The sequence below is a fragment of the Giraffa tippelskirchi genome, chromosome 10 (assembly GCF_054371585.1).
Source record: "Giraffa tippelskirchi isolate mGirTip1 chromosome 10, T2T-mGirTip1v1.2.pri, whole genome shotgun sequence".
Lineage (NCBI taxonomy): Eukaryota > Metazoa > Chordata > Mammalia > Artiodactyla > Giraffidae > Giraffa > Giraffa tippelskirchi.
Window position 1 is genome coordinate 37893488 of NC_137284.1, and position 24413 is coordinate 37917900.

At 37.5% G+C, this 24413-nt stretch overlaps 1 protein-coding gene and 1 long non-coding RNA gene across 37 annotated transcripts in view; both read right to left on the minus strand.

Moving 5' to 3' along the window:
* PICALM (phosphatidylinositol binding clathrin assembly protein) overlaps nt 1–24078 on the minus strand; it is a 97292-nt gene extending 73214 nt beyond the window's left edge. For 27 of the 36 annotated variants that reach the window (XR_014067633.1, XR_014067635.1, XR_014067634.1 and 24 more), the window contains exon 1: nt 23607–24078. Coding sequence is in view for 24 of the 36 variants with exons in the window: in XM_081537015.1 (XP_081393141.1) it covers nt 23607–23736 (130 nt within the window). In the remaining 12 variants the exon portion in view is untranslated. Of the gene's footprint in view, nt 1–4683; nt 5295–23606 lie in introns of those variants that run through there. The other 9 variants (XM_081537018.1, XM_081537017.1, XM_081537016.1 and 6 more) reach the window with 1 other exon arrangement.
* LOC145524527 (uncharacterized) lies at nt 1503–5294 on the minus strand. The gene is made up of 2 exons (XR_014067636.1): nt 1896–5294; nt 1503–1653 (listed from the first exon to the last, which is right to left on the minus strand). It is a non-coding gene; the product is annotated as an uncharacterized LOC145524527 (long non-coding RNA).
* Nucleotides 24079–24413: the final 335 nt, after the last annotated feature.

Below are 24413 nucleotides of genomic sequence, written 5' to 3' on the forward strand. Positions count from 1 at the left end.
AAAACTAAAATGTAAAGATAACTTGATAGCTTGATAATTATGTATCAGTACAGTTATATTAAGAGCATGATAGTATAGTTATATTTAATCTGGTTATTGAATAGTAAGTTTTTCTTTCAACTGTTTTTTTAAATCACCACATAAGAGGTTTTGTCCCCCTTAAAAACTATTTCAACAGAAAAGCTGCTATAAATCCTCACAAATTCTCTAGCTCTCAATTTTAAACAAAATTTTTGAAGATATATTAACCTGAAACACCTTCATGAGTGCTAATTTCAGGTGCTTATGGAGACCACCAAAAGAAATCAACTTTTTTGGAAAGAGGAATAAAAAACATAACAAGATTTAGGAAGTGTTGAGCGTCTTCAGAACACTTTAAAAAACAGAAAGGATTGGTCTCCTGTATATCTGTAGCAGAGGAAAGAAGTAGCATTAACAAATGTAGTTCTAAGAGAAGAAAGAATTCAGATGGAGCTAGGTAAACAAAGCCAACCCTAAGGTACTCTACATTAATATTTTGCTGAAATTTATCGCTTGTATCATAGGTTACACAAGCCAAGTTTGCTGAACTGTCCATAAAGTTTAAAATAAATTGTTTTTGTTAATGGAATCATCAAGCAGTTGCCTTAAAATTTTAATCACACACAAAGCATCTTCTTCAAATCAGCTCAAACTACTGTCTCTTCAAATTATCTATTATTATTTATGCATTTGCCTCTTTATAACAATCAACTTGTCATAAATACATAAAAATCTCACAAGAACAGAAGAAAGTTCAAGTCATGAAAGCACTATATAGAAAAAGATAGTCTTGGAACACTCTCAGAATTCAATGCCACTACCTTCTTTTTCAAATGAAATAGTAGTTTTTTCCCCCTATGAAAATGTTTCAGTCTACTATGTTAGCATTTATAACATGAAAAAGTCTGAAAACCATGATGTTGTGGTGTACTCTGCATTCCTACCACTAGATAGCAGACTGTACAGAGAAACAATAGGACTCTGGCAAGACCAGACACGGGGCTTTCCAGGTGGCACAACAGTCAATAATCCACCTGCCAATACAGGAGATGCAAGAGATGTGGGTTTGATCCCTGGGTCGGGAAGATCCCCTGAAGGAGGTAATGGCAACCCACTCCAGCATCCTTGTCTGGAAAATTCCATGGACAAAGGAGCCTGGTGGGCTACAGTCTACGGACCAGGTCGCAAAGAATTGAACACAAGTGGGTGAGTGAGCGTGCACACACACACACACACAAACAGTCATGGGTCCAAGCTTAGCTATAAATAAACGCCTTAATTTTCAGATTGTTTAGGATTTCAGGTGGTTTTCAAACCTAGATAACTTTAGTCCCAACCCAGATTCCAAATAAGATCTGAGAGGTGAGGAGAATCGCATTTTGGTAAGAACTATCTCAGAGGTACTATTACAATGTCTAATTTTCCAGATAATGTAAGATAACAATAAGAAGTCACTTAATAGAATAAAAACACATCACTTAATATAAGAATAAAAAACTTTATTTAAATTGAATAGGAAAACAAAAGCATTACAGTGTTTTAACATAAAAAAAATTACATGTCCATGGTATAAGCACAAGGTGTTCTCCTTCCCTTCTTTGAAGATCTGAAGTTTCAGAATCACAATCCCACCTATAGAAAAGAAAACAATATGTTATTAAGTATGTACCAAGCAATTTAAGAGTAAATGTCAAAATTACAAACTTTTTTTTACTACATTCTAAGAACTTGATAACAATTCATCATCAATCCAGTTAAGGAGACACACCATGACTCTCAAAAACAATCAAACACTGAATCAGAAACACACAAAACCTGATTTCCTAAGCAAAATAAAAGGTCAACTAACAACATATTACAAGTTCTGTACTTACCTCTACCAATGCTGTAAATCAGACAGTCCAGGGCTGCAGAAAATATGGAAAGAATTCTTTCATTCCACCGAGACCAGGTAAACGGAACCAAAGCTTAAGAGACTCTGTGAATGCACATTCTAGTTCACTAAAGGAGAAAAAAAACTACGTACAGAAGTTCAAAGAACTGGGACTAAGTCTGGAGAAAAGTATGTTATTAGCAGGGGGTGAGCAAGTGTCCTCGTTCTCCTGGAACAATCTTGGTTTGTACCTGCTGTCCCACTGTTCCATTCAGACAGCATATACTCTCAACAGTGCCCCAGTTTGGAATATAAATTATATGTCACCCTAGTTATCAGTGACCTAATAAAAGTCTACATGCAGCTAAGGAATTAACACACTATCATCATCTACTCCCAGTGTATTTGCATTTTTCTTTCTTTGAGGGCTAAATTCTGGTTCTTCCCTAGCCTTCCTACACAAACATGCTTCCATTCTATTTTGTCCTCTCATCCCCAACAAAAACCTCTATGTAAATGATTCTCAGATTTCTTCTCTGGGGAACTGTAAATACTAGAAATTTTCACCTCTATGTCCAAAAATATCTTATGCTTAAAAAACAGAAACATAATCTCAACTGTTACAAGACTGTCCCACCATTTTTAAGTGATCAAGATTCATTCTTAGATTTGTTAAAATAAAGCCAGGAATCTTTTTTTGCTTTTACTGTTCACATGTGTGGCATGCTATTTTGTGCATGTGCTGATACGACAGGATAAACACTTGTGGATTTATAGGTGAAACGAAAGTCCGTTTCGCCCCACTAAGATCCAGAGAGGAGGAGAGACGAAGAAGCAAAAAGCCCTCCTCGCAGCTAGATTAACGTTACTCAGTAACAGCCAAGCTCACGTCTAGAAAGTAGGAATCCAAAAGAATTTTAATGGCTTCTCTTAAGAATTTAAATCTGTCTAGACAGAGAGAATAATAAATTATAGTTAGCCTCTGTGCCAGAGTCTACCTCATCCAGAAAACACAAGTTTCATGTCTCCAATGCAATTAGAACAACAGAATCTTTATATTCCATCTTCCCACAACTTTGCAAACCTCAGTATGAACAGAAATCCCATTTCTTCTATAATACTCATTGCATGGGGTCACAAAGAGCTGGACATGGCTGGGCAACTGAACAGCAACAACACTCACTGCATAATATGCCAAATATTTAAGAAATACATAATAGTGGACAAAGTTTCTGCCACTATATACTAGTGAGACAAACAATCAATAAATGAACAAAAGCATGTCAAATGGTGAAAAGTGCGAAGGATTTCTTAGCCCTTAAAAAGAATGGGCCAAGTGTTAGGGGGAGGCTGTTATTTACACACGATAATCAGGAGTCTTAGATAAAGACAATTGAAAATTACAGTAACAATGACAGTGTGTCACCAGTGGCTTGGAGGCCTATGGAACTGACTGCCATGATCAATCACCATCATCCACATAATACGGAAGTACGGAGGCATTCCATCACCTGTCTGCTTCACCCTTGCCAAACCTAAGTCATGATGAACAGCAACCTTGTTGATCCTGCAAAAGCCTCTAGCATTACCCAGATAGTTCAGCAAGAGACAGCGGGAATCTCATTTATTCACACTTCAAAATTAAAGCAGAGCAGTATGTTCCCCTTCAGTGAGTCAAAGTGGCACAAATCACCTACTACAGTTCATGAAGCAGGCACCCTTCTTAGAGTAAAAGCCATTTCTGAAAAATCTTTTTTCTAACTGATATAAACAGTAATGACAGATACAACCCAAAATAGTAACCACCAAATAACAGCCCATCTACATGACTTTAAGTTTTGAAATAATGCTCTTTAAGTGAAAAATGTGAGCAAATAATACATATTAATAAATCACTCTAAACTAAGGCCAAAGTATTTTTCCTTGTAAGTAAACTTAGGCCTTCTTAAGTTTCTACAAGAAAAAATAATCACTAGGAGCATTTTGGCCAAAAGATCTCCATTCTCATACATTTCATAACTATACAGCTGTTTTTATAAAATTCACTACAAACCCATGTTTGCCCATTTCTCAGCATAAAAAAAAGAATCTGAAAAGTTCATGACAAATGACTTTTGTACAAGGCATAATATATTGATTAAAATCTACTTTATAAAACTGCTAAAATTGAAGATATTATTTTTTTAACTTAAAACTCCCATGTAAATTATGCTTCAGTAATATTAAAGAATTTAAAAAAACCCCACCAGTTTAAATCTAAAAGCTTGGTGAAAGTCCAAGCTTTGACCATCAAAAAATGTTTGTTGATCTGAAAACATTTTTTCAGAACTATGCAGGGGAATAAGGAAGGAATTTGGTACATTTAAATTCCAAAATAATGTTATCTGAATCATTCTATGTTTAAAAGTCATTAACCTAAGTATATTAAAGCAAAAATCAGTGTTTTGAAGGTGTTAGTTCTTCCATTAAAAATTGACATATTCATAACTTATTCTGCACATTGAACAGCTAATCATGGATTTATTTCCCCTAAATATAGACTTTAAGTATTTCTTAATATAAGACATTTTGATAAACCGACCTCTACTGCTACAGAATTTGGAAACAATGAATTTAACACAACATATATTGTACACAGTAATTACAGTGGGTTTTTATTTAGTTCTGCTTTTATGTACCAATTTCAATAACACTAATAATAGAAGAGTAAGAATAAAAACAATTTGTTCTTTCATGCAAGTATCTATATTTAGGTACAGATAATATCACAAATAATTTTCAATACTCACATTCTGTCTCTGAATGGATATCTGAGGAGTTCCTCAAATTTGCAACAATGTATCTTTCACTTGATTTGTTAAGATAATATAAATCTTAAAATGGTCCAGACAAGTAGCAGGAAAATTTAACCACCTTTCTCCCTTCATTTTACAATACCAACCTTGCACCAATTTCTCTTTTGCTATAGTGACAAAGGCTTCCCAAACAGCCTTCTTTCCAACTAAAATGCTACTACTTCGAAGACTACTACTTTTAGAGCATAGTCCTTGCCTAAATTTGACAAATACTGGAGAACATTAGCTTTCTTTTTCACTGCTATACTGGCTACCTTCCAGAAGGCTTGATTGGCAGGTGGGGAGAAGGGGTGTCTGTTTTTAGTTCTTTCTATTCCTTTGAAGTTCGTTTCTCCCTATTAAGAGTGCTTCTCTGATGCACACTTACTTGACAGTCTGTCCTAAAATACCCCATCCTATTTGTTTCCAACCTGCTTTGAACAGTAATGATGAGGATGCTAATTCCACCAATCACTAAAATTCTGCTCTAGGCTGTCCCTCCAACACTTCCATGCTTGGTCAAATCCATTTCCATGTGCTAGGACTGTACTATAACAGGATGAAGTGACATCAGAATAACTAGAGGATCTAGAACCAAATTCTAGATTCACTATTCTACACCTTTATAACGTCAAGGCATGTTAATTACCCACTCAGTTTCAAGTTCTCTATTTTAAAAATAGGGATAGCAGTCATTTAACTTTCACAAAAATATATGACATGTTCAGAGTACTTTACAACTTTAAAGCACCATGAAATATTAGATATCACTTATTTTATTTAGCATCATATTTTATTAGTCAATTTCCCCTCATTTTTAGTAGACTATTCCTCCATCACTTTTCCAATATAGTACTACAAAACCACCTCAAACACAAAAGATGTCTTACAAACCCTTCTTCAGAAAGTTTATAAAGCCCAACCTCTTCCCACTGAGAAATGTTAACCAGTTACTTGCACTCAATCTTAAGAGTGGCAAAATCTTTATATTTGGGGATTTCTTCATACTGGGTTTGCCAAGAAGTTCTTTCACATTCTTAGTCTTTTAATTCTGTATTACTGGTGCCTTTGACAAGGCAAAGAGCTTCCCCTGGTGGCTCAGACAGTAAAGAATCTGCTTGCAATGCAGGAGACCTGGGTTCAATCCTTGAGTCTGGAAGATCCCCAGGAGAAAGGAATGGCTACCCACTCCAGTATTCTTGCCTGGAGAATTCCATGGACAGAGGAGCCTGGTAGGCTACAGTCCACGGGGTGGCAAAGAGTCCAACACGACCAAACTACTAACACTTTGACAAGGCAAGGGATGCAGTTAACTCCATTGAAAAGACTTAAATACTTGCCTACCTTAAGTTAACACAAACCAGGAGCTGATTATTTAAAACAGTAGTCTTTCCACTAGAAAGATTACTATGTCTTCATAGAAATATGAAGACAAATACATATTTTCTCTGAATTCTCTTTCTGTTCATTCTACATGGTTCAAGCCTTGTCATAACCTACTCTAATTATTCTAAAATTCACACATTTCTCTTTAGCCTTCAGAAACCTAATTTCTAATACAGACAGTAACCACTTCTTATCTGGTATAGTATATTCTGCGCATTGGCATCCTCATTTTCATTCTGACTGCAATACTGAAGTTGACAGGGTATACCAAAGGAATCATAATATTCAACCCAAGTTCACAAGGAACACGTTTCAAGATTTTTGGGTATTCCCATCTCAAAATGCCTTAAATACTACAAGCCTTAATTTATAAGCAAGGTTTAAAAAGCCAAGAAGGTTTCGGTCCCAGAGATGTAATCATTACTAATTCTAAGTAATAGGAGAGGAGGTAAACTATGTTTATAAAGGGCCTCAAAAGCTACAACACCTTCTTGGTTGGTCACTGGCTAAGTTAGGAAAACCTAACTGATGAAGAAAATAAAAGAAAAAGCATTTTTAGGTTAAGTCTACAAGCCCAAAGATAAGAAGCAGCTTAAGCTTCTCTTAAAAACGTTTCCACCTCCTGATAGGAAGAAGTGGTTTTCTTTCTGCAATCAGTCAAGGAGTGTCTCAGCTTCCTGAGCTGATTTATAAATACCTAACTTAGCTGCCAGTTGCAATTCTATAATTAATTTCTTTTTCTATAACTAACTTTTAAGTCAGTACTTATCCTTCTTGTTTACTGCCACTCAGCTATGTTTATGCAGTGTTTCTGGGATGTGCTACTGAAGTCACCTGAAAATAACGCCTTTGTCCACTCTAGGCCACCAATTCAAAACAACCTTGTGTAAGAATATGAAAAACAAAAATAAAGGAGGATTTATCCCATATCAAGTCTAAAATCTCATACTGAACTAACACCTAACACTAATTCCAAACCTGCTAACTAATATACAACCATATAGTTCTGTGAAGAAAAGTTATAAAAGTTAATGTTGAGAAAAAAAAATAAAAAAGGAAATACTGCCTGCTAAACCTTAACTTCTCAGTGATTATTAAAGAGCTGGTTTACTTCTAAAAACAAATGTACAAATGGGAATAAGGATAATGTGGTTGTATCTCCCAGATCTGAAAACAGAAGACAATGTTTTTCAAGTAAAGAACAAGCCAGGTCTTCAAAAGATCAAATGCAGCTATCCTATAACCCTCTTGGAAATTCAGTTCTTATGAACAAATTCATGTAGAGCAATTCATTCAATTTTGTATTTATCTTCACAGTGGCCTTATAAATCAAAACTAGACCAATTTCCCAATATCTCACCTGCAACAAAGCTAGGAATTACACTTAGTGAGATGTTTTGTTTTCTATTCTCCTGATAAAAATAGTACACACTTCCAAAATCTTGCCCCCCTCCTTTTCAAAATTGCTATCTGAAGATGGGCAAACTGCACTTAAAAAGGTACAATAAATACCGTTGTTGTTCAATCACCCAGCGTCCAACTCTTTGCAACCCCATGGACTGCAGCACAATAAATATTACAAATTTCCTAATATAATTTACATTGTATACAACTAAGGATTATTCTAAACGATACCAGTAAGTTGCTCAAAGTTACAAAAGGTAAAAATATTGCCAAAAATAAAGATAGCTCATGCTGTATTTGAAAAGTTAGCTCAAGACTAACTATACATACATGTACCTGCAAATAAAAGCAAACTTTTTTTGTTTGTTTTTTGGCTGATCCCTGACCAGGGATTGAACCTGGGTCCTTAGCAATTAGAGTGCAGAGTCCTAATCTCACAGCCAGGAAACTCCCTGATCTTCTCTTAGTGGCGGTCCCAAATACACAAATGGTTGCAGCCAAAAAAGAGTAAGCAGCTACAGTCACAAAAATGGATGCAGTGTTAGCCTATTACAAGTTCCAGGATGCAACCTCCATCCACAATATATATTCACAGTATACATATACTTCAAGAAACAGTCTCTCCATCAAACAAAGAATCTTTGAAACAAAAATAATGCTTAGATTTCTACAGTTCTATGAAATCAAAATTAAGGGATAAAAATAAGGTTTAAGGCATTAATTCACAAACTCATCACTTAACCAAATAATTTTAAATTACTGTGGAAATGAACACATGGTGATAGATTAGTGATGCATCATTATATACCATCAACTGATCTCCCATTATACCCAACAGCCAACAAAAGCAAGATAAATAGCCAGTGTAGACCATTTAGTCTATAGTTAAGGGACCACACCATTACCCCTTTTCAGGTATCAAGTACATAATCCTAGCATGAACACTATGAACTTATCAAGTGAACCAACTCACTAGAGACCAAGATCATATCTGAATATTTGCAATAGATTAATTTTGTCCAAGAACTTCACATTTAAAAAATAAAAAAACTGCTGACTAGATAGTTCATTCACCATCCCAGCATAGTAAGTTCATTATCTTTATCAAAGATTTATTAAATATTTACTAAGCTATTATTATAGATCAGGCATTATATTCTGGGTATTGGGGATACCAAGACGAATAAAGCAAGAATCCCTGTTTTCAGAAGAAATAAACAGGCGCAAGATGCTATGAGAATTTAAAATAAAAAGAAGACAAAAACCAGAAAAAAGAAAAATGCTTCTGCAGATGGACAGAGGAGTAATTTGATTACAATTGCTACTTGCACCCAAAGGGGAACAAACATGAAAGGATGAAACATCTTGTGGTCAACCTGACTGAAAATTCAGAAAAGCAGGCATTTGAAACATGGGTGGGAAGGCTTATAGGAAGTCGTTTATTATCAAGTATTTTAACATTTTACATAATTCACAAATTTTTAATAAAAGAAAATTCACATTTTTCTTGGCCCTCTTCTCCCAAAACAATATCACAGAAAACAAAGCTATGCCCCCACTCCCAATGACAGTAAAATACGCAAGTTAAAATTGTTTTTCAAATAAAGATAATATATATCAGTAGGTGAGATACTGTAATGGGAGAATGAAGCAAAGCTCATAGCAAAACTCCTTAATCTTAGTTTCCAAAGCACCAAGCCAAGGACAAAAAAGCTAAATGGGCCCAAATACAGCATCACAGAGTAGCAGAGCAGGGAGGTAATTTAGAAAACAAATAATTTAATGAGAAACGGATTTTCCTAAGGTCATATGGAGCTAGGGCCAGCACACCCCATTCCAGTTCAGGGCTTGTTCCTTTTAAAAGTATAAGAAGTTGCTGTTTCCAAATATAATCTTACATATTTACAGAAATTATATTTCTCAAGGAAAGGCTTTCTCATATTTCCCATTCCCTAAAACTTCTCTGTGAGCTAGACTGCCCAGATCCCCAGATTGCCTCACTTCCACCCAAGGTTCTTCACTGCCACTTAAGTGTTAATTTTATTCTCTATTTCCTTCTATTACAGTAATGTTTCTCATTATGTATCTGTACAATAGAGCTAATAAGACTACCTACTTAACAGGCTTTTTTTTGTAAAAGTCAACTGTGTTAATGCATGTCAACTGCTTAAGAAAGGATTCTTTAATCTGAGCTATTATTTCCATCATGCAGGCTATATCCTAAAAAATAAATGATCTGATCAAATTTTGTGTAATAATGAAGACTGAAAAGGTTCCTTAAACGTCAATAAAATATCTTCAGATCAAAATTAGGAATGTATTACTACTGTTTAGAAGATTTCTTCAATAATTCATTCCTGAGCAATCTATAGACTCAGAAACCCTTCAAACCTTAGATACTGCCACTATGATGCCGTTTTTAATAAACAAGTTAACATGAAATGCTAAAGGCAATAAAATCTCATTCTCAGCTTATAGATTAGCAAAACTTGCCTTCCCTATTTTAACACTGGCAGCAGAAAATATAGTACAGCTTTGAAAATCAGCTCTAACTAGGGTCCAACTTTACCAGGAAATGAGATATATCTAAAGGTCATAGGATTAAAATCCATATTCCCTCCACAATCTCATCCCAGACAGTTGTTCCAACCATACTTCCCCTCAGGCCTAACCTGTCCTTCCTCTGGCCTCAAAGCACCCCATTTACCATCTACAGTTAAAGTAGATTCCTTTGTTTCCCAACACAGTTCCAGCTTTGCTACCTACAAATGTTTGCTCTTGCTCTTTCCTCCACCTGAAATGCCTACCCCTCCTAATTACCATTTAATTAGGTCCATTTCTCCTTCTTTATCAAAAGCAGTTATCTCTCTCCCCTCTAATTTTCAATGACATCCATTCTGAGCTTATCTTACACTGTTGCCCGGTAACATAACTATCTGTAGATGTCATCTTCCTTACGAGACTGAGGAAATGATCAACAATTTCACTTTTAGATTTCTCAATAATCTCAACACAGTAGCTTGTTTATACTAGTAGACAACATGTAATTGCTAATGAGTATATTAATTTCCATTAGACTAATAAAGTCTTGTTTGGTAGAAATTGAGCTTTAAAAACCTAAAGAAACTAATAATGTATCCTATGTAACAAATTGCTATCAATTGTTAAATCACACAAATCAAACATGCTCCCAAGAATCTTAGCAAACTTTTCCTATTCACATTGACTGTCATCAGATGATAAGATAGTTTAAGTTCATTCATAAAGTTGAAACAAAAAAACCCCTACTTGCAGACAAGCCCATAAAGTCATGCAATCAGTGTACCTGATTCTATTCATTCAGTGACTCAAACGACCACATATAATAACATTCAGTACTTCTGCAGTTCTATAACACTGGCATTGAAAACTAGGAGAGCAGCCAACAGGAGGAAAGAGATTCTAAAACGAAGATCTGGGCAGAAGAGACCAGAGTTTATCAAGGTAACTCTTGTCCCTGCAAGACACTTAAGGGCTCTCTCTCCAATCTCATCGCCCCCCTATTCTCATTGACAGTTCACATTCCACCATCTGGCACTACTTACAGTTTTCCCCAAACACACCAAAATGCTCTTTCTTGCCTTTGTGTCACTGCACGTGCTAGTCTATTTAGAAGGAATTTCTCTGTCCGTCTGGCAAATCTCTGTTAATCCTTAAAATTCCTGTTACCTCCTCTACGAAGCTGTCACTAACTTCTTCAAAATTAATTACCCTATCCCATATTTTGATACTTTATGTAAATAATATTACGCATTTATCTCAATGTATTACAATTATTCGTTTACACATTTTCACCATTAGCTTTCATGTTCCTTTTAGGGTAATAATCAAGTGTCATTCATTTTTGCAATATTTCCTAGACTTCAATCACTTTTCCTTAGCAATCCACTTAATGTTTCTTTCTAACCAGGGTTTTTGCTGGCACTGTGCAACTCAACAGAACACAATCTCAGAACTTTCACCCCATAGTCTTGCTCATAGAACAAGCAAAAGATCGTAATATAGTTTCCTAGATAATTTTACTAAAATAATATGAAATTTAAAAAAAATTTTGTTCTTATAATTCTTTTTCTATTCAAGGCCTTCTCCAAGAAATATAACACCAAACAAAATGCTTAGTTCTTGAGTCTGTGGGTACACAAATGAATTAAGATTTATCTACATTACACTTCCCAAAAAATTAATTTGGATTTCAAGAAGTCAATCAAGGTTAACATCCAGTTCATTCATTATATAGCCTATTAAAGTCATATATTTCATTTCTAACGATCTTCCTTTGCACTTTACATGTTCTGCCAATGTCTTATAACAAAACACACAAGAAGGTAGCAAGTAAGGCATTTATAGCATTCTGCTGTCAAGTGAACTATTGCAGATAACACAAAGTCTAAAGTCAAAGACTGACTGGAATACACTTACAACAATCATACATTAGCAAATAAAATTGATAATGGGGGAAAAAAAGGATAAGAAACATTTGAAGTCAAATATACCAATATTAAGCAGGTCCTGGAATAAACAATATTTAAGTGTGCCAAACTACTCTAATTTTATATAATCTAACTCTGGAAGTCTACTTCTTAACTTCCATAATTCCTCACATTTTCAAACCATAAAGAATAAAAAGTAACTTCATTATGGAAACAGAAAAAAGGTCAAACAAACAACTACTACTCATAGTAAAGACATTACCCCTACAGCAATCTTTATTTTCCTTCATGGAAAAAAAACCTAAAACAGTGTTTGGTAACTCATTAGCAATCCCTCAAGAAAATTTTATCCCTCCTTCATTCTTTAAGCATCTTTTCATTACAAACTTGCTATATGCTCTATTTAGCACAGTAAAGAAGACATGCAAGGGTTCTCTATGCTGCTGCTGCTGCTAAGTCGCTTCAGTCGTGTCCGACTCTGTGCGACCCCAGAGACGGCAGCCCACCAGGCTCCGCCGTCCCTGGGATTCTCCAGGCAAGAACACTGGAGTGGGTTGCCATTTCCTTCTCCAATGCATGAAAGGAAAAGTGAAAGTGAAGTCGCTCAGTCGTGTCCGACTCCTAGTGACCCCATGGACTGCAGCCTACCAGGCTCCTCCATCCATGGGATTTTCCAGGCAAGAGTATTGGAGTGGGGTGCCATTGCCTTCTCCTAAGGGTTCTCTATAAACACTTACAATTATAGAAGCTATAGAGAGTTACATCACATGAAAAGTGTCATTATGGGGAAGTGTAACATACTATGGAATGATACACACCATTCTGCATAGACAAAAATAACTGCTTATTGATCCTCATGCAACTATGTGTTATCTCTTCACACATTTAAACTACCCAGAGAACGTTAAAAAAAAAAAGTTTGTTGGATTAGATTAAGTGGTCTACCCAATTAAAAATGTTTGACTTGAATTTTTCACAGTCAATGAATTATACCAGTACTGGAGAATGCCATTAGGGAAAATTTTTTCTCCCTCACTAGTCTTTATTTCTATGCCACACAGAGGAAGCAGAGTTGTACCCCATGTCAACTTAACAAGGGGAAAAACTCAAATATCTTCCATTTTCCTTACTATCACCTTGCCTCCACACACCATATATAAAAATTAATTCAAAACTGATCAAACCTAAAAGAGCTATAAAAACACAAAACTCTCAGGAGTAGTTAAGGCCTAAATCTGTATAACCTTGGACTAGCCAATGGTTTCTTAAGATAAAATAGCAAAAGCACAAATAACAGAAAATACAGAAAAACTGAACTTCAAACATCATTTATAAAAATATTATGAATAACTATGCTGCATACCTGAAATTAATAAAATACTGTAAATCAACTATACTTCAATTTTTAAAAGGGCAGGGTGTAGACAGGTTACTATCAAAAAAGCAGAAAGGTAAGATGCAGGATGGGAAAAAATAATCATATACGTCACACATAAGGACCTACTATCCAGAATACATAAAGAACTCTTCTAGGTTTCCAAATAAATAAAGAGTCAAATTTCAAATGGGCAAAGGATCTGAATAGACATATTTTCAAAAATATACAAATGGACAATAAGCTCAACATCATTAAAAAGATATTTAACATCACTAGTCATTTGGAAAATGCCAAGCGAAATCATTACCAGCTTCCCTAATAGCTCAGTTGGTAAAGAATCCGCCTGCAATGCAGGAGACCAGGGTTCAATTCCTGGGTCGGGAAGATCCCCTTGGAGAAGGGATAGGCTACTCACTCCAGTATCCTTGGGCTTCCCCTGTGGTTCAGCTGGTAAAGAATCTGCCTCCATGCAGAAGACCTGGGTTCAATCCCTGGGTTGGGAAGATCCCCTGGAGAAGGGAAAGGCTACCCACTCCAGTATCTGGTGTGGAGAATTCCAAGGACTGTATCATCCATGGGGTCGCAAAGAGTCAGACACAACTGAGCAACTTTCACTTCACTTCAAGCAAAATCATTATATACATACACACACACACACGTATGTATGTATTTAACTAGGATGGTTGCAATGAAAAAAATTTAATAAAATTTTAAATACCATGAAAATAATAAGTGTTAGAAAGTATACAGAGAAACTGAAACCTTTCAACATTGCTGTTGGGAATATAAAATGGTACAGCTGCTGTGGAAAACAACCTGGTAAACCCTCCAAAAGTTAAATATTTAACTACCAGAAATTCTTCTCTTTGGTACATACCCAAGAGAACTGAAAACACATGTTAGCACAAACATTTTTATACAGATGTTCATAGCAATACTATTCTTGGTGGGTTTAAAGGGGTAAACAACCCAAATGTCCATCAATGGACGAAAGAACAAAATGTGGTCTATCCATAAAGGGAATATTATTAGGGTTATAGAAAGAATGAAGCATTGTTATTACATGCTACAACATCCACAAATCTGGAAAGTCTTATGCTAAGTGAAAAAAATCAGACATGAAAGGCCAAGAATTGTATGATTCTGTTTAGATAAAATGTCCAGATTAGGAAAATCCATAGATAGAAAGTAGATTACTGGTTGCCAGTAAAGAGGGTGGCGGGATTGGGGAGTGACTGCGAACAGACAGCTATTTTCTTTTTGGGGTGGTAGAAAATGTTCTGGAATTAGATGGTGGTAAAGGTCACACACAACATTGTGAATATATTTGATGTTATGTGAACTACATCTCAATTTAAAAATTGCATACAAGAGACATCCCTGGCAGTCTAGTGGTTAAGACTCCCAACTTCCACTGCAGGGGAGCAGGTTTGACCCCTGGTTGGAAAACTAAAATATCACATGCCATGAGGTGCAGCACCCCCAAAAAATTTTGCATAAAAAAATCACTTTGCCTCACAATCCCCCTTTTCACAATAGCTCTGCGTGAGTTAAATGACAAAATCTCAAATTGTTCAAAACCATGCATGAAATCAAATTTCTGTAAACAATTGTTTCAAATGTAACAAAAAGGTCTGCAAACCCTTTCTAGTGTGAGTATCACTGTAATTACTTTTGGTATATACTGAGCTAAAGTAAGATTTTTGCATACGAGATGTATTTAAAATGTTACTTCTGTTTTTCTCAAGCTTCCACAAGATAACGAACTCTATTACCAGCACATAAAAATCTTAATACACACACACACCCCATGACGCTTTTTCTTAGAGCTTATAAATCACATGAGGAGGCCTATAAAGACCTATAATTAGCAGAAAAATGTATTGGGTAGGCTGAACTTGTTAGCTGAACCAATACATTAAAATGGGGCTTCTCTGGTGGCTCAGTGGTAAAGAATCCTCCTGCCAATTCAGGAGATTCAGGTTCAATCCCTGGGTTGGGAAGATGCTTTGGAGAAGGAATGGCAGCCCACTCAAGTATTCTTTCCTAGAAAATCCCATGGACAGAGGAGCCTGGCAGGCTATACAGTCCATGGGGTTACAAAAGAGTCGGATAGGACTGAGCAACTAAACCACCACCATACGTTAAAATACAGCAACTAAGTAGACCCTATGAAGTCAATTGTAAAGTACATCTGCTCTCTTTAAGTGAGGACAGAAGTTTGGAAAGCACGACTAAGCTTCTTCAACCACTACTTGCAAAAAATTTCCCTTGAGTAAAATTAGGGCCTCTTTCATGCATTGGAGAAGGAAATGGCAACCCACTCCAATGTTCTTGCCTGGAGAATCCCAGGGACAGGGGAGCCTGGTGGGCTGCCATCTATGGGGTCACACAGAGTCGGACACGACTGAAGCGACTGAGCAGCAGCAGCAGCAAGCTTTCAAGTACCAAGTTTATGACTATAAATACCAGCACCATTTCAGAAATCACTCCTGGAATTCCAAACATTCAGAGAAGACTTTCAGCAATTCCTACCAGCCCCTGGAATCAACTGACTGATGATCCAGATTTAGTAGTCTTACTATCACAGCCATCACTATTACCACTCCAACCTTTGCTTACCTTCTAAAGCTTCATTCTAAAACAGTCATCTCTTTTGCATTCTGACATTATCTACTAGGTGTATACTTCAACCTTTTTTATATCTAAAGTGAAGTTGCTATACAGTTATATACGGGAAGCACCCTCCACATAGATTATAATGTGATCAGCACCTCCTGGAGCTGTACAAGGAAGCAACTCTGATATACATTTAAAATATAATTCTGGTCTCCTGTTTAATTCTTAAAATTAATTTCTTCTTTTAAGACCACATCCTCAAAATCATGCATTTTAAAATAGCTTTCAAGCTGAGTAGCTGTAATCATGAAATTTTTTTCTTTGCTATTAACACCACTTTGGGAAAATCACAAAATATTGAAACAAAACTAAACCTCAATTCCTCATGGGTCCCATGAAATACAGCAATTTGTTGTTTTTTATCAATGCTACTGAACAACTTTATACATAATTTTGTAACCAAGTGATTACCATTCACTGGAACTAAGATAATGCCCATAAAAACATTATTAAAATATCTACTGGAATAGAGCTCGATGCTATGTCTGTAAGTTGTTCATTCAATAGCCTGAGCTGTGACAGGAGATTATGTGCCATCATTCAGTATTTAATGGGTACCCAAAGCACCACTGATTAGGTAGTGTGAGAAGAGATACAACAGTACAAAAAAGAACAGTTTCTATTCACAATTAAAATACCCATGAACCCAAAATATACAGAGAATCAGAATAACCAGGGGGAGTTGTTCAGTAGTGTCCTTATGAAAGAGGTGATTTTAAATGTGAACTTTAACAAAAGCAAGTTAGTTTAAAGAAGGTTAAAGAGGAAGGATGGATCTGTTTTGACACAGAGGAAAAAGATATTTTGTGTCCAGGGAATGGTATCTGCGAAGGACTGCTAACAGTTTGGGAGTCAAGAACTTACTTTGGCACAACTGGTACCTAACCTGCTTAGCTGAAAAAGAAACAGCTTAGCTATATTTAAAACAAAATACAACAAAACCAAAAAGTGAGGAAAAAGAGGATCGAGAGTGTCAACTAATGACGGACTTTATCAAGGCCTTTTAGGAAAAATTACATTATTACTGTTAAAAACTCTCTTTGCCCCTGTGCAGTCTCCTTTGCAAGTCACACATCACATTCTTTCCACTCTACTCACAGTATGACATAATCAAAGGATTATGTCACATCTCTTGCTCAGTCTTACAATGACTGGGTCACTGTTACCCATCAAATCAAATGCAAAATTACTCGGAGAATTGAAAGGACCACTTAAATCTAGTTTCTCAGTTTCTTTTCCTCCCATATTAACTTACAGACATTCTTCCTTCAAGTTGCATTTTTTTTTTTAGTCTCAGAACATTTACAATCTTAAAAATTAAAGACTCCAAAGAGCTTTTATGTGGCTTTTCTCTACTGATATTTACTGTGAGGGTGAGAAATTAAAACTGAGAAAATTTTAAAGATTAATTCAGTTTAAAATAATAAAACTCATCATGTTAACATTCTTCATAAAAAATAACTATTTTCCAAAACCAAAATTTACAACAGTGGCATTGTTTCAGATTTTTTCCAAAACCCTTTACTATCTGGCTTAATAAAAAACAGATGAATTCTTCTATCTGCTACTACATTCAACTTGTTGCAATATCACATAGCCTCTGGAAAACTCCACTGTACAATAGTGGAAGAATGAAAATGGGAAAGCTAAACAATGTCTCAGCATATGAATACAGTTCTGACCTCACAAATATGCTGAAAAGGTCTTGGGGACTCCCAGGAGGCAAAGGACCACAGTTCAAAAAACACTGCAAGGGACTTCCCTGGCAATCCAGTGGTTAAGACTCTGTGATTCCACATTAGGGGACGTGGGTTTGATCCCTGGTTGGGAAACTAAGATCCCACATGCATGGCTAGGAAAAAGAAAAACACTGCCTTGAGTAAATAAATATGGCTTATTCATTTCCTAGAATAGAAAAGCATTACATAAAAAGTCACACCAAGGTGAAACCCAGACCTGATGCCAGACTACCTGGGTTCAAATCCCAGTTCTCTTCTTGGCTATGCAACCTTGGGCAAATTACTAAACTCAATGCCTTAGTTCCCTCTTCAGCAAAATGGTAATAATAATAAAAAATCTCTCTCACAAAACTGTTGAAAGGAATAAACAGGTTAATAAACACAAAGTGTTCAGTAATGTGAGTGCCCAGCACAAAGTAACCACAAATAAACATTTGTTAAATAAATATAAACACAATCCAGGCATAAGCACAAAGCACATGCCTAGCTATTAGTACTGCTACTACATTCTAATGTAACTTGAAAAACCCTTGGTATTCTTATAATCTGACAAACTACAATTCTGAATGCAATTTTTAACACAAAGGTTTAGGTTCATCAAAATACCCTTTTCAAGGAATATCATTAGTAAATTCTAACTGCCCACAAACAATTCTCCATAAAAAGAACTATATATACAATGGATATACAAAATTCTAAAAGGTCAAATCCAAAACTTCAATTCTCTAGAGAAATATATAAAGCCATTTAACAGGGAACATATTGAGACAGAACACAAAGTAACGGAAATGCCACTTCAGCCACGCCACTTCAGCCACCAAAAGAAAAGGAAGAGCAAATAGTAAGCCTTTACTTTGAAAATCTAACCCTACTTCTCCTTGGTTGGGCTGTAACCTCTGGCCAAGAAATCTTTAAGTTTATTTTTCTTACTTTGATTTTAAGGGAGAAATCATGGAACTAGGCACTTTGAAACCGAAAAAAAACAGAACGGTGAACTTTCACATTAAGTATTCTAAATGATAATGAGTCAAAATAAACTATTTTATTTAAATTAAAGCAATTCTATTTCAAATAAATTATATTAAACAATTAATGTATTTTTAAAACATCTAGGGAATTCTCTGGCTATCCAGGTTAGGACTCCACGCTTCCACTATACGGGGTACAGGTTCAATCCCTGGTTGAGAAACTAAGATCTCACAAGCCTTCAGCACAGCCAAAAAACTCAAGGATTAAGTAGAAGAGCTTTAAAAAGCTAAAAAAATAGAACATCTAATTAAATACCATACAAGTACTCTACAAATCAAAGGAGAGGAAATCAAATGAGTCAAAATTAAATTCTAAGACATCTTAAAAATTATTCAGATATACAAACATATAAAGCACTGGTATACAAATAAAAAATAGATGAATAAAATAAAATTTAAACATCATTTCTTAAAATAACAAGTCCACCAGTGATGCCTAATTATTTTACAAAGATATTTTATAATTAATTTGCTAATAATTACAAATAAGGAAGATACTGAAATGGGTAGAGGTCATATTCTTTTCTGGGTTTCTCTTTTAAAATACATACTATCCAGAAATATAACTAACTATATCAAGGAGGAAAAAACTTATATTTGTAGAGTTCTACTGTACACCTCCTGCATTTGACAGAAGTAGTCAAATTTTACTATTACCACTTTGATGACTCAATCACCATTTTTTGTATTTCAGAACTATTAAAGGAGTAAGGGACAGAATAAGTCAAATAATGAAAATGAAAATATAAACCATAATTCTTATGGGAAAGAACAGTAAGCCCAACATAACTACAAAATAACTGTCTATTTGGAAAGCCTCAGCTACCTTATTTCTGAACAAGAGCCATCAAGGACAGATCTTCCACTTACTATCTTCTTCACATGTACTTTCCTGCAGATCAGATCCCAGGTACCAGACATTCTTCCTGATAATACAAAAACTAAGTACCCACTGTATATCTTTAAGACGTTAAAAATCAATAATTTGCTTTAAAAGATTATTTCAGCTGCATGTCAGTATTTTATATGTATTTTCAATGTTATAAAAACCACTAACCCAAATACAAATTACACCTTCTACAAATTCAAAGCATTCACAAATTCTTACTTTAAAATCATGCACAAATTTCACAACTAAAATTAGGCTGAGTCTAAATCCAGTACACAGCACACAAATACCCACACTGTATCTACCTTAGAGATATGGTTACAATGAATACTTAGTAAGAATGTGATTTTGATTTTGTTGTGCAGAATGTAAGGCAGATGGTGACTAGGATGAAAGGCCTCTTAAAATTAACCGGGAAAAACATGGATATAAAAGTGAAAACATTAGATCCGTTAACATAGTATTTCATTTCAGTGAAACATGTCATAACATACATGCCCAAGGAAAGAAAACCAGTATAGAAAAAAGACAAGTGTTCTTGTCAAAAACAGAGTGAAGGCTGTGAAATCGGATAAGAATGTTTTCAAGAAATTATAAATTATAAAACTGTTCTGTGTACTTCAATCATCAATGTTTTCAGCATTCTATATCCATCTCTTTAAACGGTGTTAGAGACAACCTTCTATGCATATGACTTGACTATCCCATAGCTATAAGAGAGGATTAAATTAGGTAATAGTTAATAAGTGCCTGGCAAACAGGTAGTCCTTCAGGTACAAGGGCTGCTATTCTCCTACCTTGATTATGGACATTAGAGGCCTGGAATTAAATGCAAATCATGTTTATTTTTAAAAATGTGTTTCAGAGATTTGACAACTCTTTTCCCCACTGTGGACACTAGTTAACATTATTATCTACTGACCACTATAAGCAAAGCAAAAGCTCTTAAACATATATACAATGCAGTATATGAATTAAGCCATAATTCATGGATTACAATAATCATTTCCTAATATGGACAGACCTTGGCAAGGTACACAAAAATCACCTCCACACTCTAAAGGCTTAGAGGAAAAAAAAAACAGTCCTAAGTATATTTTTATTAACTACAAACATTTAAAAAATGAAACCATTTTCATTAGGCTCAACTAAATAGGCAACAGTTTCTCAGGATATTAAAAGGTGCAACAACTAAGCCTTCACTAGAAAAATTCCCAAAAGAGGAAAAATTGTATCTTCATTAAAGTCCTAAAGGTCCATGGTATCATATGGCTGAGTCCCTTCACTGTTCACCTGAAACTACCATAATTTTTAATTATGTATGTTAATTGGCTATACCCCACTACGAAATAAAAAGTTTAAAGTTTGGGGGGAAAAACGTCCATGATGTCAAAACCCAAAATGTTTGTGAAAGCCTTTTGGATTTTCTCAAAGTATGTTAAAGTGTGTAAGGCAAGGGGGTGTTTAGAAAAGCCACTCACTGGTCAGACTTTAGTTAAGTGTATTTTATTAATGGAACTGGTTATATAGGTGTTGTAAACAATATAGGGAAGACAGTATTAGTGCATTTTTAAAACTTCATTTGAAAGAAATAAGAGTAGTGGCACCTTATCTACACAGATTTAAAAAAAAATTCAAACATTATCAGCAATATTCAAGTTCAAAATACCCTTTTCAAGGAATATCATTAGTAGGAATGTATAAATACAACGGTGGTAGAGAAAAAGAACTACAAACCTAAGATTACCCATACCAAACGTAATCCAGTTCGATTCTGCAGTAGCTTCCATTATAAGAGAAAAGGCTAACACTTAACATTCATAAAACCACAAGCAAGTCTCACTCTCCTAAACTTACCTAGCCTATTTTCTGACCTTTTCCACAATGTGTTAGAACTGCAACATTTGAAATAAGACAGAAATCTTTAAAAGGACTTTTAAAACCGGTATCTATTCTTGTTATAATTTATCATTTTGAAGTGAGAGAAGAGGGTAACAGTTCACAAAGTCACAAGTAGTTTCTTCAACACTGAAAACAAGCAACAGAAACCAACCTCACAAAAGAATTGTTAGGGCAACCATAGATTGAATAGAGAAAGCCAGGTAGTTATTTGAAGAGAAATAAACAGTAAAAATGTATTCCAAATACCAGATAATCAAAAAAGCACTATGGCTTCAAAAAGAATTTTAAAGAATTTTCCGTTTATAAAAGTGTCACCATTCAAATACATTCTGAATTCCTTAAAACAGTCTAGGATTGATGGTTTAAGAAGCAACCTGCAAGAACCGCACATCAGAAAGAATCACCGAGCAGTAATGATGTTTTTTTAAACTTTTCCACAAGGAAGGAACAAGTCACAATGAATAATGGGTTCGTCTGTAGCAATAACTTGTTGTAACAGTACTTCACGAGCAAAGCGTCTTGGAAGAATTCACATTTTGTGCATTTTTTTATGAAAGCGCAAACCTTAGGGCCAAAGTCCAAGCGAGAAATCAAAACAGGACTCCCGTCAGTGAATTCTCTTTCAGGACATGCTCACTCTTGCTTCAAACAGTAAAGCAAAGTAACTTTCATGGAGGATAAAAGTCAGTCAGGCTTCTGTGTCCAACAGCCATTAAAAAAAAAGGAACTTATTTCTTAACTATGCCTTTTCCCCCATGTTTCCCTTAAAAGTTTCAGGTCAAAGCTTCACCGTGTCAAAGATTGAGTAACCCACTGATCTTTGTACCTTGAGGTAAAGGAGTGGAATAAAAAAGGATATTACAGGTGGCTTCCAGGTTTGGAAAAAGTTGGGAGGAGTTATCTGGACTAACTGTATATGTCAGTGAATGGTGTAATGCTATGCCGTGTAAGAAAAACTAGTCTCCCAAAAGACAACCAGTATAAAATAAAACGGAGTCCAAACTCAAGCATCACCAAACACCTTTTCATCAGTTTTTTAAAAGATGTGTGTTACTTGTGGGTTTGATTACTAATCCACTTTGAATTCCAATAGTCTACACTTCACTAAAGCTTCTAAACTGAAACCGCCAGGTTTAACAGCTCTACTAGAACTGACACCAAAATCAGCAAACATTTTTCCATATCCCCATCCGACAAAAAAAAAAAAACAAAAACGGAGGGGGGGTTCGCCTGACATTCACAACTTATTCCAGTCCGAAGTAAGAAAACACAATGACTAAATTCCACCAGGGGTGAATAAAAATCCCGAATTTCCCACAAAGCTGTCCCCACACCAAGGGAATCCCTTTACTTTCACGATCCTAAGAAAAATAGTCCAGGGGAAGGAAAAAAAAAAAAGTCGGGGACTGAGTTATGATATTTACAATGAGACGAAGGGAACTTAAGTGAAGCTACGGAGGCCGAAGAAAGGTAAACCGAGAGAGGAAGGAAAAGGTGGATGAGAAAGCGGGGGGAGGGAAGGGACGGGAGAGGCTGGTGGAGCAGAGGAAGTGGGGACTGTCCTTTCGGGGGAGGCAGCCCTCGGGGGCTGCGGAGAAACGGTGGGGTCCGGGCGCTCACGGAAACCCCGAGGAGGCTGCTACGGGAAACAATGGGGCGCTGAGGCCGGGAGCCGGCGGTGGGGAGACGCCGGGGAGCTGGCGGCTGGGTGCGGAGAGAGGACAGAGGACAGAGGGCTGCTCCAGGACCGGAGACGGCCGGGGGGCGAGGGGCGAGGTGGGGGACGGGCGGCCGGCCGGCTGTGGTGGGGCCCCCGGGGATCCGGGAGGCGACGGGCTCGTCAGGGACGGTCCAGACCGGGAACGGAAGCCGCGAGGGCAGGTGTGATGGAGGCGAGAGACAGAGAGAACACGGCGCCGGGGGGGAACCCAGGACCCGCCGGGCTCCGAGGAGACCGCAGCTGAGGAAAGAGGCAGCGTGAGACGCGCGGGGGCCGCCACTCACAGTCCAGGTGCTTCTTCTTGGGCCCCATGATCTCGTGGGTCGTGGCCTTGCATACTGTCTTGGACACGGCGGAGCCGGTGACACTGTGCTGGGCGGCAGTGATCCGGTCCGTCAGGCTCTGGCCGGACATCTCTGCGGCTCCTCCGCCAGCCCTCCCGCTCGGCAGCCAGCGGGGAACTGGGACCCCCAAGCGCCGGAGAGCCCCTCGCCACCCCCACCCCGCCGCACCCCCTTAACCCCGCACCGGCCCCCCTCCTCCTCCGCCTGCCGGCCCGGGGCGGGGCTCAGGGCCGCGCGCCGTCACCCGGACCGGAAAGAGCCGGCTCCGGTCCGCCGCGGGGTCAGGCGCGGCGTCGGCTACTCCGCTGGCCCCCGCCTCAGTTTCAGCCCAACCCTCCCCCGGTCAGCTGGAGCCCGGCAGGGCGAGAGGCACAGGCGGCTGCAGGAAAATGGCGGCGCCAGGCTCCTCCTCGGAGCTTTCCGGGCTGCCCCGGGTCACGTGACGCGGGCGCCGCCCCTCCTCCTCCCTGTCCTCCTCCTCCTCCCGCCCCCTTTCTCCCTTCTCCGTCCTCTTCGGCACCCGCCCTCCCTCGCTCGGCGAGGGCAGAGCGGGGCGGCGCCCGCGCGTTACGTGGTGGAACCCGCCCGGCGGGCGCAACAGGAGGCCCGCCCGCGGGGGAGGGGGGGAGGGGTGTGTGCGCTGCCCGCCGCGTCACGTGACGCTCCCTGCCAACAGGTCGCCCGAGGCCGGGCTCGCGGGAGCGGGGGGAGGGGAGGGTTGTCAAGAGAGGGGCGGGGTCACAGAGA